The sequence below is a fragment of the Scleropages formosus genome, chromosome 2 (genome assembly GCF_900964775.1).
Source record: "Scleropages formosus chromosome 2, fSclFor1.1, whole genome shotgun sequence".
Taxonomy (NCBI): domain Eukaryota; kingdom Metazoa; phylum Chordata; class Actinopteri; order Osteoglossiformes; family Osteoglossidae; genus Scleropages; species Scleropages formosus.
This window is the reverse complement of record NC_041807.1, coordinates 1,592,891-1,605,947: the sequence shown is the minus strand read 5'-3', so window position 1 is coordinate 1,605,947 and position 13,057 is coordinate 1,592,891. Positions and strand designations below refer to the sequence as shown.

Below are 13,057 nucleotides of genomic sequence, written 5' to 3'. Positions count from 1 at the left end.
GAGCGCCTCTTATAGACTGAGGGATGAGCAGAGCTTCTCTTATAGAGTGAGGGATGAGCGGACCTCCTCTTATAGACTGAGGGATGAGCGGAGCTTCTCTTATAGACTGAGGGATGAGCAGAGTTCCTCTTATAGACTGAGTGATGAGCGGAGCTCCTCTTATAGACGGAGTGATGAGCAGAGCTCCTCTTATAGACCGAGGGATGAGCGGAGCTCCTGCTATAGACTGAGGGATGAGCAGAGCTCCTGCTATAGACTGAGGGATGAGCAGAGCGGAGCTCCTGTTATAGACCGAGGGATGAGCAGAGCAGAGCGCCTCTTATAGACTGAGGGATGAGCAGATCTCCTCTTATAGACGGAGTGATGAGCAGAGCTCCTCTTATAGACCGAGGGATGAGCGGAGCTCCTGCTATAGACTGAGGGATGAGCAGAGCTCCTGCTATAGACTGAGGGATGAGCAGAGCGGAGCTCCTCTTATAGACTGAGGGATGAGCGGAGCTCCTCCTATAGACTGAGTGATGAGCGGAGCTCCTCTTATAGACTGAGGGATGAGCAGAGCTCCTCCTATAGACTGAGTGATGAGTGGAGCTCCTGTTATAGACCGAGGGATGAGCAAAGTGGAGCTCCTCTTATAGACTGAGGGATGAGTGGAGCTCCGGTTATAGACTGAGTGATGAGCAGAGCTCCTCTTATAGACTGAGTGATGAGCGGAGCTTCTCTTATAGAATGAGGGATAAGCAGAGCTCCTCTTATAGAGTGAGGGATGAGCGGACCTCCTCTTATAGACCGAGGGATGAGCGGAGCTTCTCTTATAGACTGAGTGATGAGCAGAGTTCCTCTTATAGACTGAGGGATGAGCAGAGCTCCTCTTATAGACCGAGGGATGAGCAGAGCGGAGCGCCTCTTATAGAGGGAGTGATGAGCAGATCTCCTCTTATAGACCGAGGGATGAGCGGAGCTCCTGCTGTAAGCTGGGGGATCTAGAACTAATCCGAAAGCTTCTCCACAGGTGACCGGAGAGAGAATCTGTGCTCTAACTGTCGACAAACACAGTAAAGCAGGTAAACATTGAGACAATATGTTACAGAAGACAGAATTCGCTTACTGTACAAAGTGTTGCTCGTTAAAGGGGCACGAATCAGTGCGTCAGCAATCCCTCTTTAGTAAAGAAGTAACCATTATGGTTAACAGAGACAAACCCTTAATCACGGGGCATAAATTGGACATAAAGCGCTAAATGACTATTCCCGTAATAAATAACGCGCCAGTTCGGCCGTCGCTTGCTATTGGTAGTTGTATCCTCGCCGAGCTCCTCGGTCTTTTCTACGATAACCCTTCCGCATACATTTCCCACGAGAACCGGACCGACAACAAGCGTTTGCCGTTCCTTCCTCCGCGACAGGGCCCGTCGGCAGACCGCGGTAAGACTCCCTTATTAGAATAAGAGCGCAATGAAAGAACGGACGAGGAAGACGACGGTCCTAATGCATAAAGTAAAGGGCGAGGAAGATAGCGGTGCTGACAAAGTTTTGGTCATTTTCAGCTTTTCGAACCCGTGCCGGCGGACGTGAAAGGGAAACGGAGCTCCTGTCTGCAAGGACCGTGACGGTCATCGTAGGACGGTGTCCTTCAGCCGCGTCGCTCGCGCACACTCACACGTCCCAGGCAGCCGGGCAGTTACTGGCCCGGGTCCGGAAAGGTCCCGTTGTCACGGTGGTAAGAGCCGGAGAGCCCGTCGTCCTCGTTCGTCCGGTCGTGCGCGCGCGACCAGCTCTCGGTGGTGGCTCCGTACGACATCTTCTTCGTGGCGGCCAAGCCGGTCTCGCTGTTCGGTTCCGTCTCCTGGGCCAGTTCGTCGTCCGCCACGAAACCGCGCTTGTCCTCGCTCGTGCCCTCCGGGTCCGCCCAGTCCTGCTTCTCTCCGGAAGCGAAGATGGCGTAGAAAACCACGCCGGTGTAGTGAACGACGGCAGCGATCACGAACACGTTTTGCCACTCCAGCCGAGTCTGCGGGACACAAAGGGAAGGAGGGACGGGGGGACAAGAGCAGGTGAGCAGCTGAAATGCTTCATTGACCGTAGGCTTCTATGCTTATTGTCAGCCGCAGCCTACGGTCAATAAAGCATTTTTTGCAATCAAAAGCAGTTGTAATGTCACTGGCTCAGGAGCACTACCTTGTGTTTGGTCAGGGCTCCCACTATGAGAGGGCATACCATGCCAGACAAGGTGCCCACCCCGTTGGAAATGCCCATGAGGATACTGGCATAGCGGGGGGCGATGTCCAAGTGGTTGACGTTGAACCCTGGGAATCACGAGAGAAAACGCCTTGAAAAACCATTCAAAGAGCCGTTCGCATCTCATTTCAACCGGGCGAAGCGATAACGATACAGGAATGCAAGCTCGTGGCAGATGTGCGGGATTTAGGGATGGCGGATTCTCGAACTTTGTGTCAGAAGACAAGGTGGGACAAGGCTGGGATGCGTACGGCAGCTGGTGATGTGTATAGCAACTGGAGATGATTTACCACATTGCGTTTCGCAGCATGTGTATTTTTTACTGCTTGCCCCTCGCCTCAAAACCAGACTGGTGGCAGCTGGATGACAGCTAACTTCACTGATTATTCATTTATTTGGGAGACACTTTTCTCCGAAGCGACTCCCAATGAACTCTATGCAGTGTTACAGCCCACACACCTCATTCACCGCGGTGGCTTACACCGCTAGATACACTACTTACGCTGGGTCGCTCATCCACGCATCAGCGGAAGACACACACACAGACTCCGTCACTCACACACTGCGGGTGAACCTGAACAGCGTGTCTTTGGAGGGTGGGAGGAAACCAGAGCACCCGGAGGAAAGCCACGCGGACGACATGCAAACCACACAGAGCGAGCGGGATCGAACCCGCGTCCTCTCGCGCCACCCAGCAACGCTACCTGCTGCGCCACCATGCCGCCCACGTCCTTCACCCCATTATTCAACACTAATATTACGTTCCTAACTGCACCGCGTCAGTATGCTGCTCATAAGGGGCGGGAGCCGGTTGGCCTCGGATGCTTAGAGGTTCCTTCCTCCTTTAAGCACCTTTCCAGTCCCGTTCGTGTCGCCTTCTGCCTTCGCCGCACATGGTTTCCGTGAACGCGGGCCTCGATTTGTGCTCTTCGCCGGCGGCAGCTGGCTGCCAAAGGCGCTGCGTAAATGACGCCGGACCGAGCTCATGTCAACGGCAGACGCCGACGTGTCGTCTCACCTGAGATGGCGAAGCCGCTGAAGCCCACGGCCAGGATGAGGAAAGAGATGGCGACACCCCGCGTGTGGGAGAAGCCCACCACCAGCAGCAGCGTGGCCTCCATCCCAAACCCTGCGGTGAACACACAGCATTTCTGCAGTTCCGCGGGACTGCCGACACGGCGTCTTTAACTGATAGGAAGCACATGTCTATGAGCAGCGGCTGGCTAAGTCCGCTGCGAAATCACCTCTCTTGAGGAAATTACAGCACACGCACGGATTCTACATACCACCACAGTTCATGATTTTGCGCACGGTTGTGGTGGAGAGAATTTTGCGACTCCTCAGGAAATCTGCCAACTGTCCCCCGATGGGCACAACGATTGTCATCACCATGTGGGGCACAGCTGACAGGATACCCACCTGAGCCAAACACAGCATCGGATGACATCCCAAAAATACTCTGCCGGGATTTGGAGCGTCAGGACAAGGCCTTTAAGTGACAGATGTGCTGTGAGGATCACTTTAAACCCAGGCAATCTCACTATTATTATGAGTCTTAGGCTCTAATTACTGTGGGAAAAATCTGTGCTACGTATCTGCTGCAGAGCTAAACTGCGATTAATCCATTGTTGGTTCTCTTTCAAATGTGACTCCTTGAGGCACGATTTCATGTTCCTTTCTGGCCTCGTCTCCTCTACTGTGGTGCAAACCCGTCGGTCTCGCCCGTTATCCCCAGCTCCGGGCAGTGCCCACCTTACTGATGGGGAAGCCAAACACTTCCTCGAAGTAGGCCGGCTGGCTGATGAGAAGCAAGTAGAAGGTCCAGCTTCGGCAGAAGTTGGCCACGATGATGGCGTAGACGGGCATGGAGGTGAAGAAGTGTCGCCACGGCGTCTTGAATTTCTTCAAAAGGACAATATGTTGGGGGGGGGGGGGGGGCTAAGTGAGAAGAAGCATCCGTCGGCTGGGCTCCGAAGAGCGAGTACAGTAATAACACGGCGATCCCTCGCCCTACGTCGTTTCGCGTTGCGTCCATTTCGACTTCACGTCGGTTTTTTGTTAAATAAATACGGAAAAGCGGAATTCGTCTTCGGTCGGCTGACGCGATCGAAGCGTACGCGCTTAAGGGGAATGCTTAATTAAGAAATTAAGTAATTAATTATAGGGGGTATAAATCGGTTTTTTAGGGCTTATTTTGTCTCCCGTCGTTTTTCGACTTAAGTCGCGCCCTTCGGAACCGATTAAGGGCGAGGTATCGCCGTACGCCGTGCGGACTCGGTGAGGGACGGTCGCATACCTCAGTGGCGCAGAGAAGGTTGGCTCCCTCACCAATGCTGCTCTCTATATAGGTCTTCTCCTCCTGGCTGATAGTCGGGTGCTCGGCGGGACTCGAGTAAGCGAGCAGAAACCAGAAGGTGTACCAGATCATCCCGAACACACCTGGAAGCGCAGAGGACGCAAGTCAGGGGTCACGGGCGGCTCGACGCGGGGAATACGGCAAACATCAAAGACCGCGTCTCTACGCACCAGCTGTGTGGCTCTAAGTGGCTTCAAAAGACGTTGGCTGATTTCTGGTGTTTTACTGCTGTTTTAAATTGAACGAGATTAGTTTCGGGGCCAGATATTAAAAACCATATCTTTGGATCTTTACAGTGAAACCGCGGGGAAGAAAAAGAAAATATGTGCCCCCCTCCCCCCCACTTAAAAATAACCAGCGGCCGCAAAACAAAACTCTTGGCCGTGAGACAGAAATACGGGGCACTCTAAGGCGTCCTGGGAAGCGACGCCTTCCCGACCCACACGAAGGTGACAGACCTGTTCAGCCAAACCCATTTGGGGTAATAAAGGCCTTATCGTCGGTAATTTCCTCCGCGGCTCGGCGCCGTGCTTTATCAGCGCTCTTGCTAGACGTCGCCTTTATCTTAACATCTCGATTTACTGGGCAGCGTCTCGCTCTAATTCCATTCTGCCTAACAAATGCTTCATCGTGGCGCCGAGAATCGGTGCGTTTCACGCCGGGAAAACGGTGTGAAGGACACCGCTTCCCGAATTCAAGAGGACGGTTGAAACCGTGGTCAAACCGAGGAACGGTCGAGGTACAAGGTCCTCAGGTTGAGGGACGGTATGGCGACGACCGCCACCGGAGCTTGTCGACACCGGTAACTAAGGGACGGGAAGGCCGTTCCTGCACCTGGTGCTCGGATGTGTTCCCACTGCGATTCCTTGCACACTCTAAAGCCTCATGCAGCAGTGACCTGTGACCTGTGACCCGTGACCTCCGCCTTACCATAGATGTAGAAGACCGAAGGCCAACCCACATACTGCACCAGCACGCCAGCGAGGGGCATTGCGATCACCGCACCTGCATAGGACCCTGCAAGACAAGCGGGGTACGATCATCCGTAACGCATTCCCTGATGAGACTGGAAAAATGGAGACAATACAAAGACAACGTTATTTTTAAAATAATATGCTGCAAACTAATAGGTGTGTTTTAAGGGCGGTGTGATGGTTCACGATGTGGCTCGTAGCGCACGTGTCTTACGGCACCCGGGCTCCGTGACCCGATGTCGGTCAAACTCCTATTCGGGCTGTGCGCGGTTCGCATGTTCTCCCAGTGTTAGCATGGGTTTCCTCTGCGTGCTCTGGTTTCCTCCCACAGTGGAAGAGCACTGAATTACCAGCGCAAAACTGCACGCGGTGTGCGACTGCCCTGCGATGGACCGTTGTCCCGACGGCAGCGCACCACCGCCGCAGTGCCACGACCCTGCCTTAGGATAAGCAGCTATCGATAGCGGGTGAGATACGGTATATTAAAAACCTGAACTATTTCCAGAAAGCAAACACTCATATATTAGTAAGGTAAAATAGTTCCTGTTTTTGAAACGATGGCACGATTTCAGAAGAGGATAAAATCACAAGGGTGCTTCGGACAGGAGCTAACGCATCGCTCCATCTGCGGCGAATAATGCGGCAGCCGTCTCCATTCAGAAGCCGTGCGGAGAGGCTCCGCGGTGTGTGTTGTCATGGCTCCTGCTCATTAAAGAGCCGGTCGTTCAATACATTCCACAGACACAACGATAAACATCCGCAAAGCTAACGAGGACCAGCCTAGCACTCCATGGCCTCCGTTTTTTTTTGTTTTTTGTCATTACATTTTTTAGGACAGATTCTGCTCATTTGTCAAAGAAATGCTATTAACTCCTTAGTGGATGTAAGAGGGTGATTCATACGTGAAGGAGAGATGGGCGCACGATCATTAGTCACAATGCGACAGTAGATTGACAGACTGCGGTAAATTTCCATTGCTCGTTTTGACGGAGGCTTTTTACTTAAAATGTTTCCCAACAAGGCGACAAAATTTTAAGCAACCTCATGACAGCTTTTATTTAGCTGGCGCTGTTTCCAAGGCAACTTACAATCACATGTTTGCGTGCCGAACGAGTTACGTTTAGTTACGTTCCCGTTAGGTTTGGCCGGGTCCCGCTCCTTGGTGGGTCTGGGGTTCGAGTCCCGCTCGGGGTGCCTTGCGATGGATCGGCGTCCCGTCCCGGGTGCGTCCCCTCCCCCTCCGGCCTTACGCCCTGTGTTGCCGGGTTAGGCTCCGGTTCGCCGCGACCCCGCTTGGGACGAGCGGTTTGAGCCAGTGTGCGTGTGTGTGTGTGTGTGTACATTCCCATTAATGGAGCAGGGTACCCAAAGTCGATCAACTCAGGGTACCCCGCTCACGGTCCTACCGAATCAGCCGGATTTGAACCCACTGCAAGTTGACTCGAACCGCTACGCAACCTCGTGCCTCTGACCGACATCATAACCTTGTGCGACGAAGGAAATCGCCGTGCCGCGCAGGTCCCGGATTTATTTTTTTTCAGGCTTTGGCGATCCAAGTACGGCGAGGCGGACAGAGCAGAGCGACTCACCGCAAAAGGATGTTGTTGCTAGCCGGCTTCTCTCCAACGGCGGCGCCCATTTGCTCCACATCCCATGGCACGCCGGGTATGTCACTCCCTGCCACGCAAATGCAGCGCGTTTACTGCCGCTGACCCTTAACGGCAGGATCCGACACGCCGCAGAAGGGAGCTGAGAGACGGATTCCGTCCTGAGCCGCTCCCAGGCGCCCGGTGACCAACTCACCTCCACTAAGCCCTGCAGGATTCGGACGAACATGACACAGCCGTAGTGGACTCTCGCCGCCGACGGGATGAACATGTTAAGCAGGGATGTCAGGAGAATAGCTGCTCCAAATACCCTAAGGAACACACAACACCCGTGTTACAGAGAGCAAGTCCACTTGAGGAACAGAGAAAGCCCGTGACACACAGAGCATCCACATTACGCCGCATCCCTGCTCCGTGGCGCATGTCTGTTACGTGCATTTCAGACACCGGACTCTTATTTGTAGCTGAGGAGCCAACACTTCAGTGGGGCGAAAGTCTCAGTTCTGAGAAAAGCTGTGATTTTTGGAGCGACACGTTTCTGAAAAGAGCTTCCGGGATCCCGGGCCAGCTCGACGTCTGTCGCGGCCAACCTTTCCGAGACAAACCCGGCGGAACCGTACCTAGAACCCAGCTCAACTCAAGCTCGACTCGCTCCCATTCCGACCACGGCCATCATAGTGAGTGGAGGTACCCCCATCAGCGCCAGCTCCCGTTCTTAGGCTCGCGCTCCCCCCCGACTGTAAGTGACACCTGTAATATTGCGGGGTGTGGAGTTTCCACTGAGAAATCAGAGGCTGGATCTTTAATTATTAACTCTGTCAGAGACTCGTTCTCTTTTCCCGTGAAGCTTTTATTACAAGGCTGTAGTCTTCTCGTCAGCCTTCACCAACACCTCGGCCCGGGTAACCCTTTCTCCGCCGTAGCTTCTCCGTTGCAACGGACGATACATGGCAACACAACGTCACGGAAGAAAGATGGGCATGAATCATGGATTAAAAAACACACGCTGGCTGAAACCGCTCGTCCCAGGTGGGGTCGCGGGGAGCCGGAGCCTAACCCGACAGCACAGGGCGTGAGGCCGGAGGGGGAGGGGATGCGCCCAGGAAGGGACGCCAGTCCATCGCGAGGCACCCCGAGCGGGACTCGAACCCCAGACCCGCCAGAGAGCGGGACCCGGCCGAGCCCGCTGCGTCCCCGCCTGGGTAAAACACCGTTTTAAGAAGTATTTCCCATGAAGCTGTAATGCCTGATTGAGATTTAAATACATTTCTACTTAAAAAAGAGGGAAGCGAAAATGAAACCAAAGCGATAGAGTCCCAGGTAAACTGGGTTTTCTGACTGCCCAAGGCTTTTCCTGCAGTACTGTAGAATTCTGTCATATTGTACTGTACTGTTTGCCGGATACTCTTCTGCTCTATTGTCCAACTTCGATTCTGCTCGTACCCCTAACAGACGGCGCAGGTAAGCGTGGGAGCGTAAACGTTCGATCGGAAATGTTCTTCTTTGAAATGACGGTTTTTCTCCGCAGATAGTTGTCTCGCTGGGTTGCAGAGAGAGTAATGTTACTGTAAGAGTTACGAACGACTTCCGTACACCCGAGGATGCGGTCAGAGTGCAACTGTCGCACAGGGTGCGGGAGACGTGTGGCGCTCACCTGTTTGCAGCCAGCTTGTTGGAGATGAAGCCCCCGGGAATCTGCGTGACGATGTAGCCCCAGAAAAAAGAGCCATGAATCAGCCCCACAGTCTCAGGGTCCCAGTTAAACTGCGCTGGCTGGAGGGTGAGATGAAAGAAGCCAAACTGAGCTGCCACATGCGTAGCACACACAGCTCACACAGCTCACACACCAACAAACAGCCAGCCTACCGAACACAGCCCACACGCACCACACGCACCACACGCGCTAGCCACCGGTGACCGCACACCACAGGTGTCATCGCACAGCCTACGACACGCAACATCATTTGCCAACAAGCGAGGTGCACGGGGACAAGCGGGAGACAAAGGGAGGCTGAGAACGGGAAAGGAGGATCGGGGAAGGGATTATTGTCCGAAAGATCCGCACGAACCAGTGCCAAGTTATTCCATACATTTTCCGAGGCACGGTGGCACAGTGCGTACTGCTGCCGTCTCACAGCGCCTGGGTGGTGCGAGAGGACATGGGCTACACCCCCGCTCAGTCTATGTGGAGTTTGCACGTTCTCCCTGTGTCTGTGTGGATTTCCTCTGGGTGCTCTGGTTTCCTCCCACAGTCCAAAGACATGCTGTTCAGGTTCACCCATAGCATGTGAGAGAGTGTGTTCCACTGGTGTGGGTTTCCTCTGGGTGCTCTGGTTTCCTCCCACAGTCCAAAGACATGCTGCTCAGGTTCACCCATAGTATGTGTGTTTCACTGATGTAGGGATGAGTGGCCCAGTGTAAGTAGTGTATCTAGCAGTGTAAGTCACCGCGGCGAATAAGGTGCGTGGGCTCGTAACACTACACAAAGTTCATTGGAAGTCGCTTCGGAGAAAAACGTCTGCTACAGAAATAAATGAATGTACTCGTTTCACGGTAACAAATCTTTTCTACTCGGCATTTCATCTTAACATCCTCATTTAGCATCGAGCCAAACACCGGATTCCATTTCCCGCCGCGCCGTCATTCTTTAATCGTTCATTTAATTTCCACTTCGAGGTTTATTGTCACAAGTACAAGTAGCGTGTACAAAGTACTACGAAATTCTTGCTTGAATGCTGCTCCGCAGACTATAGACAGCACAAGGGACAGCGCCGCACACAAAAAGAGCAATAAATAATGCCAATAACAATACGTATTCAGAATACTGGAAAGTGACGACGCGAGCGATGTGCTCGGAGGGATCAGCGCAGATTCTAGCTGCAGAAAGTGGCACGTTCGTGAGTGTTGAGCACTTCCAGCTGCATTTCCATTTTGCCGCTTGCTGCCTTCTCCGATCCGCCTCCCGGAACTCCAGCGGAGCGTCACCGGATCGCACCGATTTGCCACCGTCATCGCCGAAGCGTCACTAGATTTGCGGCGCGCTACCGGTGCCGGTACCGCTGGAGCGGATCAGAGCGAGTGAGCTACGCGCGATTTGTCGGATAGGATCGCCTCGATCGCGGCCCACCTGAACGACGGCCGTGCCGTTGACGTAGACCGTGTTGTTGTTAACCATTTCGACGATGGCCACCCCCAGGTTGCAGCGGATGCCGAAGGAGATGCAAAAGCCAAGGCCGCTGAGGACGGCGATGATGTAGCGCTTGGGCAGTCCGCAGCAGCCGCAGTCGCAGAGCGGGGTCGCCTTCGCGGCCGCCACGGGCCTCCCGTCCTCCGTCAGCTCCAGCTTCTCCGGCTCCTCCGCGTGGGTGCCGTCCACCTTCCTGAAAGCACAGTTCGCTAAATCTGCGCCCCAGCGCAGCGCGCGGGATCCGGGGCTCAGCATCTTTGCCGCTCACCCGACGAGCGCGCAGATACAGCATCGCGTGAGGCGAACGGCCATTAGAGCAGGCCTCCTATTGTGAGTCCCGTGCGCTTCGCGGTTTCGGACGTCCGGTGCCGTTTGCGCGGACTCGGGACGAAGCTCTTTTGTACCGCGTGAATGCCGCGTTCCAACTTGCCCGGCAGCTGCACGACGCCGCGGCGACAAAGGGTGCGCCGGTCCCCCCCGAACACCGCGCGCTGACCAATCCACGAGTCCGAGGCGCGTGTTCTCTCGGTCGAGCCGAAACAAAAAATCCATTTCTAAAATAAACACGCAAAGCTGTTTACTGGGTAAATGTTTATCAACAGCAGCAAAGAGGAGGCAGCCACCACCAGCACTAATGGAGCCAGATTTGGCTTTAGAAGTGTCCTCCCAGGTGGGGAGAAGTGCTCTGCGTTAGGCAGGTGCCATAAGGGGAAGGGAAAGAGCGCGTCCGGAAAAGAACGCTTGGCCTCCGTTTGTTGAAATGGAGCTGAAACGGAGCTCATTTCGCAAGAGGTGCCGGACAAGGGCATCCTGCACAGCTCCGTGCTCCCTCCCGAACCCCGACACGGAGAGCAATGCACATCGTGAGCATTTACAAACAATCTCAGCCTTTTAACTCGAGAGCTCATCCTAAGAGATTAACAGGGAGGGCGATGGAAGGATCTTCGTCAGATTCGTGTCGCTGGAAGGCGTGGGGTACGGCAAGAGGCTCCTGGGAGGGAAACCTGGATCGCTTTCAGGTGTATATCGTGCAGATGGATCGAGGAAAGTTATCAGCAGCGCTCTTTTAACGAAGCCGTCGAGCAACCGATCGAGATTTTGCTCCAAAGAGATCGGTCGAACGCAGCGTGTGGGGTTTTTTTGTCCGAGACCGAGGAGGAGGACGTGCCACTCAGCTAGACGACCAAACCCCGGATCGGCGCCTTCAGGGAACGAGCCACATCCTTGTCTCTTTTTAATGCAGATTACCAGCAGCTGGAGGTGAATCCACACGCTGCATTTGAAAAGCAACAGCAAGAGAAAAATTTAATTCAAATGATGATGCTAATATTTTTTCAACGTTAACCAATGTATTTGACAAAATTTTGAAAACTATAACTCGACGCATCATTCGTTACATGATGCGCTCCTTCCGTGATTACCCGCATAGCCATCAAATAAGATACAGAATGTGATGGACGGACTGCGTGGTGAAATGAGTTGAATCTTCTCGAAATTCCCATAATAATCTGGGGATGTGGCTCTTGTGTCGCTCTGACACTAAACTCGTCAATCAGATGGCGTCTGCGCCAGTTTCCCTTGTGCGCCTCCTACGCCTCCGGTCGTACAATACCTTACAATAATAATGCGTTCGGCGGTTCTGCGTAGTGGACTTGTGTCCTTTTCAGAACCAAATGACTGCATTCAGACGCCACCAACTCATTGTTCTATATTTATCTCCTCCTTATGAAATATGTACCAGAAAGCATGTTTCTATAAAACGTTAGGTTACATCACCCCTAACTTACTTGAGCTGTGCCGGAGAGAAGCCGAAAGGGCTATTTAATAGTGCCGACCCTGAAGTAAAAGAGTTCCTCAATAATATTTTGTTCGAATCGCTATTTTAATTCTTTTTTACGAAAACCTTCCGGCTCCTTGTTTTTTTTTTTTTTCTAGAAATCGCCCGGCATCTTTTCCACGCAGTCGTAAAAATGGTTGCGGGTGCCTTGCAAGTTTTAAATAGGCAAAAATTACTTTCGACACTGCCCCTATCGACCACGCGCAAGAGAGCCGCGTAACGGAACGAAAATAACGTGACCGGCAAACCGTATTTAAAGGAAAAGCGTTCAAAGCTTTCGAAGCCGAGCGATTTAACCGAAACCCTCGATTTTCTCTCGAAGCGGGGGGTGCCGGACGAGCCCGTCCCAGGGAACCCGTCCCGGCCAGCATCACCCGTTGCCCTCGCATCCTCACCTACCTTTGCAGGTGTCCCAGTGAGCTCCCCATGGCATTCTTCACCTCCTCCTTCCCCGGCTTCAGCACCTGCTCCTTGAGCCCCGCCAACCCCCCGAACGGCATCGCTGCTCGTGCTGCCTCTGCTGTGTGTAGCCTCAGAGCCGCCTGCTCATCCTCCCAGCGCTCAGCCCTCAGCTGTGCGCCGACACGCGCTGCTACCAGTTGCTATGGGGGAGGCTGTGTGTGTATGTGTGCGTGCGTGTGCGTGCGTGTGCGTGTCGGGGGGGCGGGGGTGGAGATCAGGGCCCTCGCGGTCCAGGCCGGGAGTCCCTGCCGGAGCCGCGAGTGCCGGAGACCCACCGAGCCGGAGCAGCGAGAAGCCCCCTCCACTCCTAAGGGCGCCGAGGTCCGGCCGAAGGGCCGAACCCTGCCCCGCTTTAAATACCGCAAAGCCGAGCCCCCGTTACGTCCTGCCGAGCACGGAG

General features: G+C 53.9%; 1 protein-coding gene across 1 annotated transcript; it reads right to left on the bottom strand.

Annotated features, from left to right (window-relative positions):
- Positions 1–276: 276 nt before the first annotated feature.
- Positions 277–12,917, bottom strand: slc17a8 (solute carrier family 17 member 8). The gene is made up of 12 exons (XM_029248644.1): positions 12,595–12,917; positions 10,299–10,551; positions 8,826–8,944; positions 7,368–7,482; positions 7,154–7,241; positions 5,521–5,607; positions 4,531–4,673; positions 3,987–4,136; positions 3,521–3,653; positions 3,253–3,363; positions 2,175–2,302; positions 277–2,007 (listed from the first exon to the last, which is right to left on the bottom strand). The coding sequence occupies exons 1-12, from the start codon at positions 12,693–12,695 to the stop codon at positions 1,678–1,680; spliced, it is 1,758 nt and encodes a 585-aa protein (XP_029104477.1). The 5' UTR covers positions 12,696–12,917; the 3' UTR covers positions 277–1,677.
- Positions 12,918–13,057: the final 140 nt, after the last annotated feature.

What these genes read in the sequence shown, in the direction of transcription:
- slc17a8 (XM_029248644.1), bottom strand. Translation starts at nt 12,695, where the DNA reads ATGCCGTTCGGGGGGTTGGCGGGGCTCAAGGAGCAGGTGCTGAAGCCG. An exon ending in CAGCGGCTTCGCCATCTCAG is followed by an intron (nt 2,303 to 3,252) that starts GTGAGACGACAC and finishes CGTGATTCCCAG; the next exon opens with GGTTCAACGTCAACCACTTG. An exon ending in GAGCCCTGACCAAACACAAG is followed by an intron (nt 2,008 to 2,174) that starts GTAGTGCTCCTG and finishes TGTGTCCCGCAG; the next exon opens with ACTCGGCTGGAGTGGCAAAA.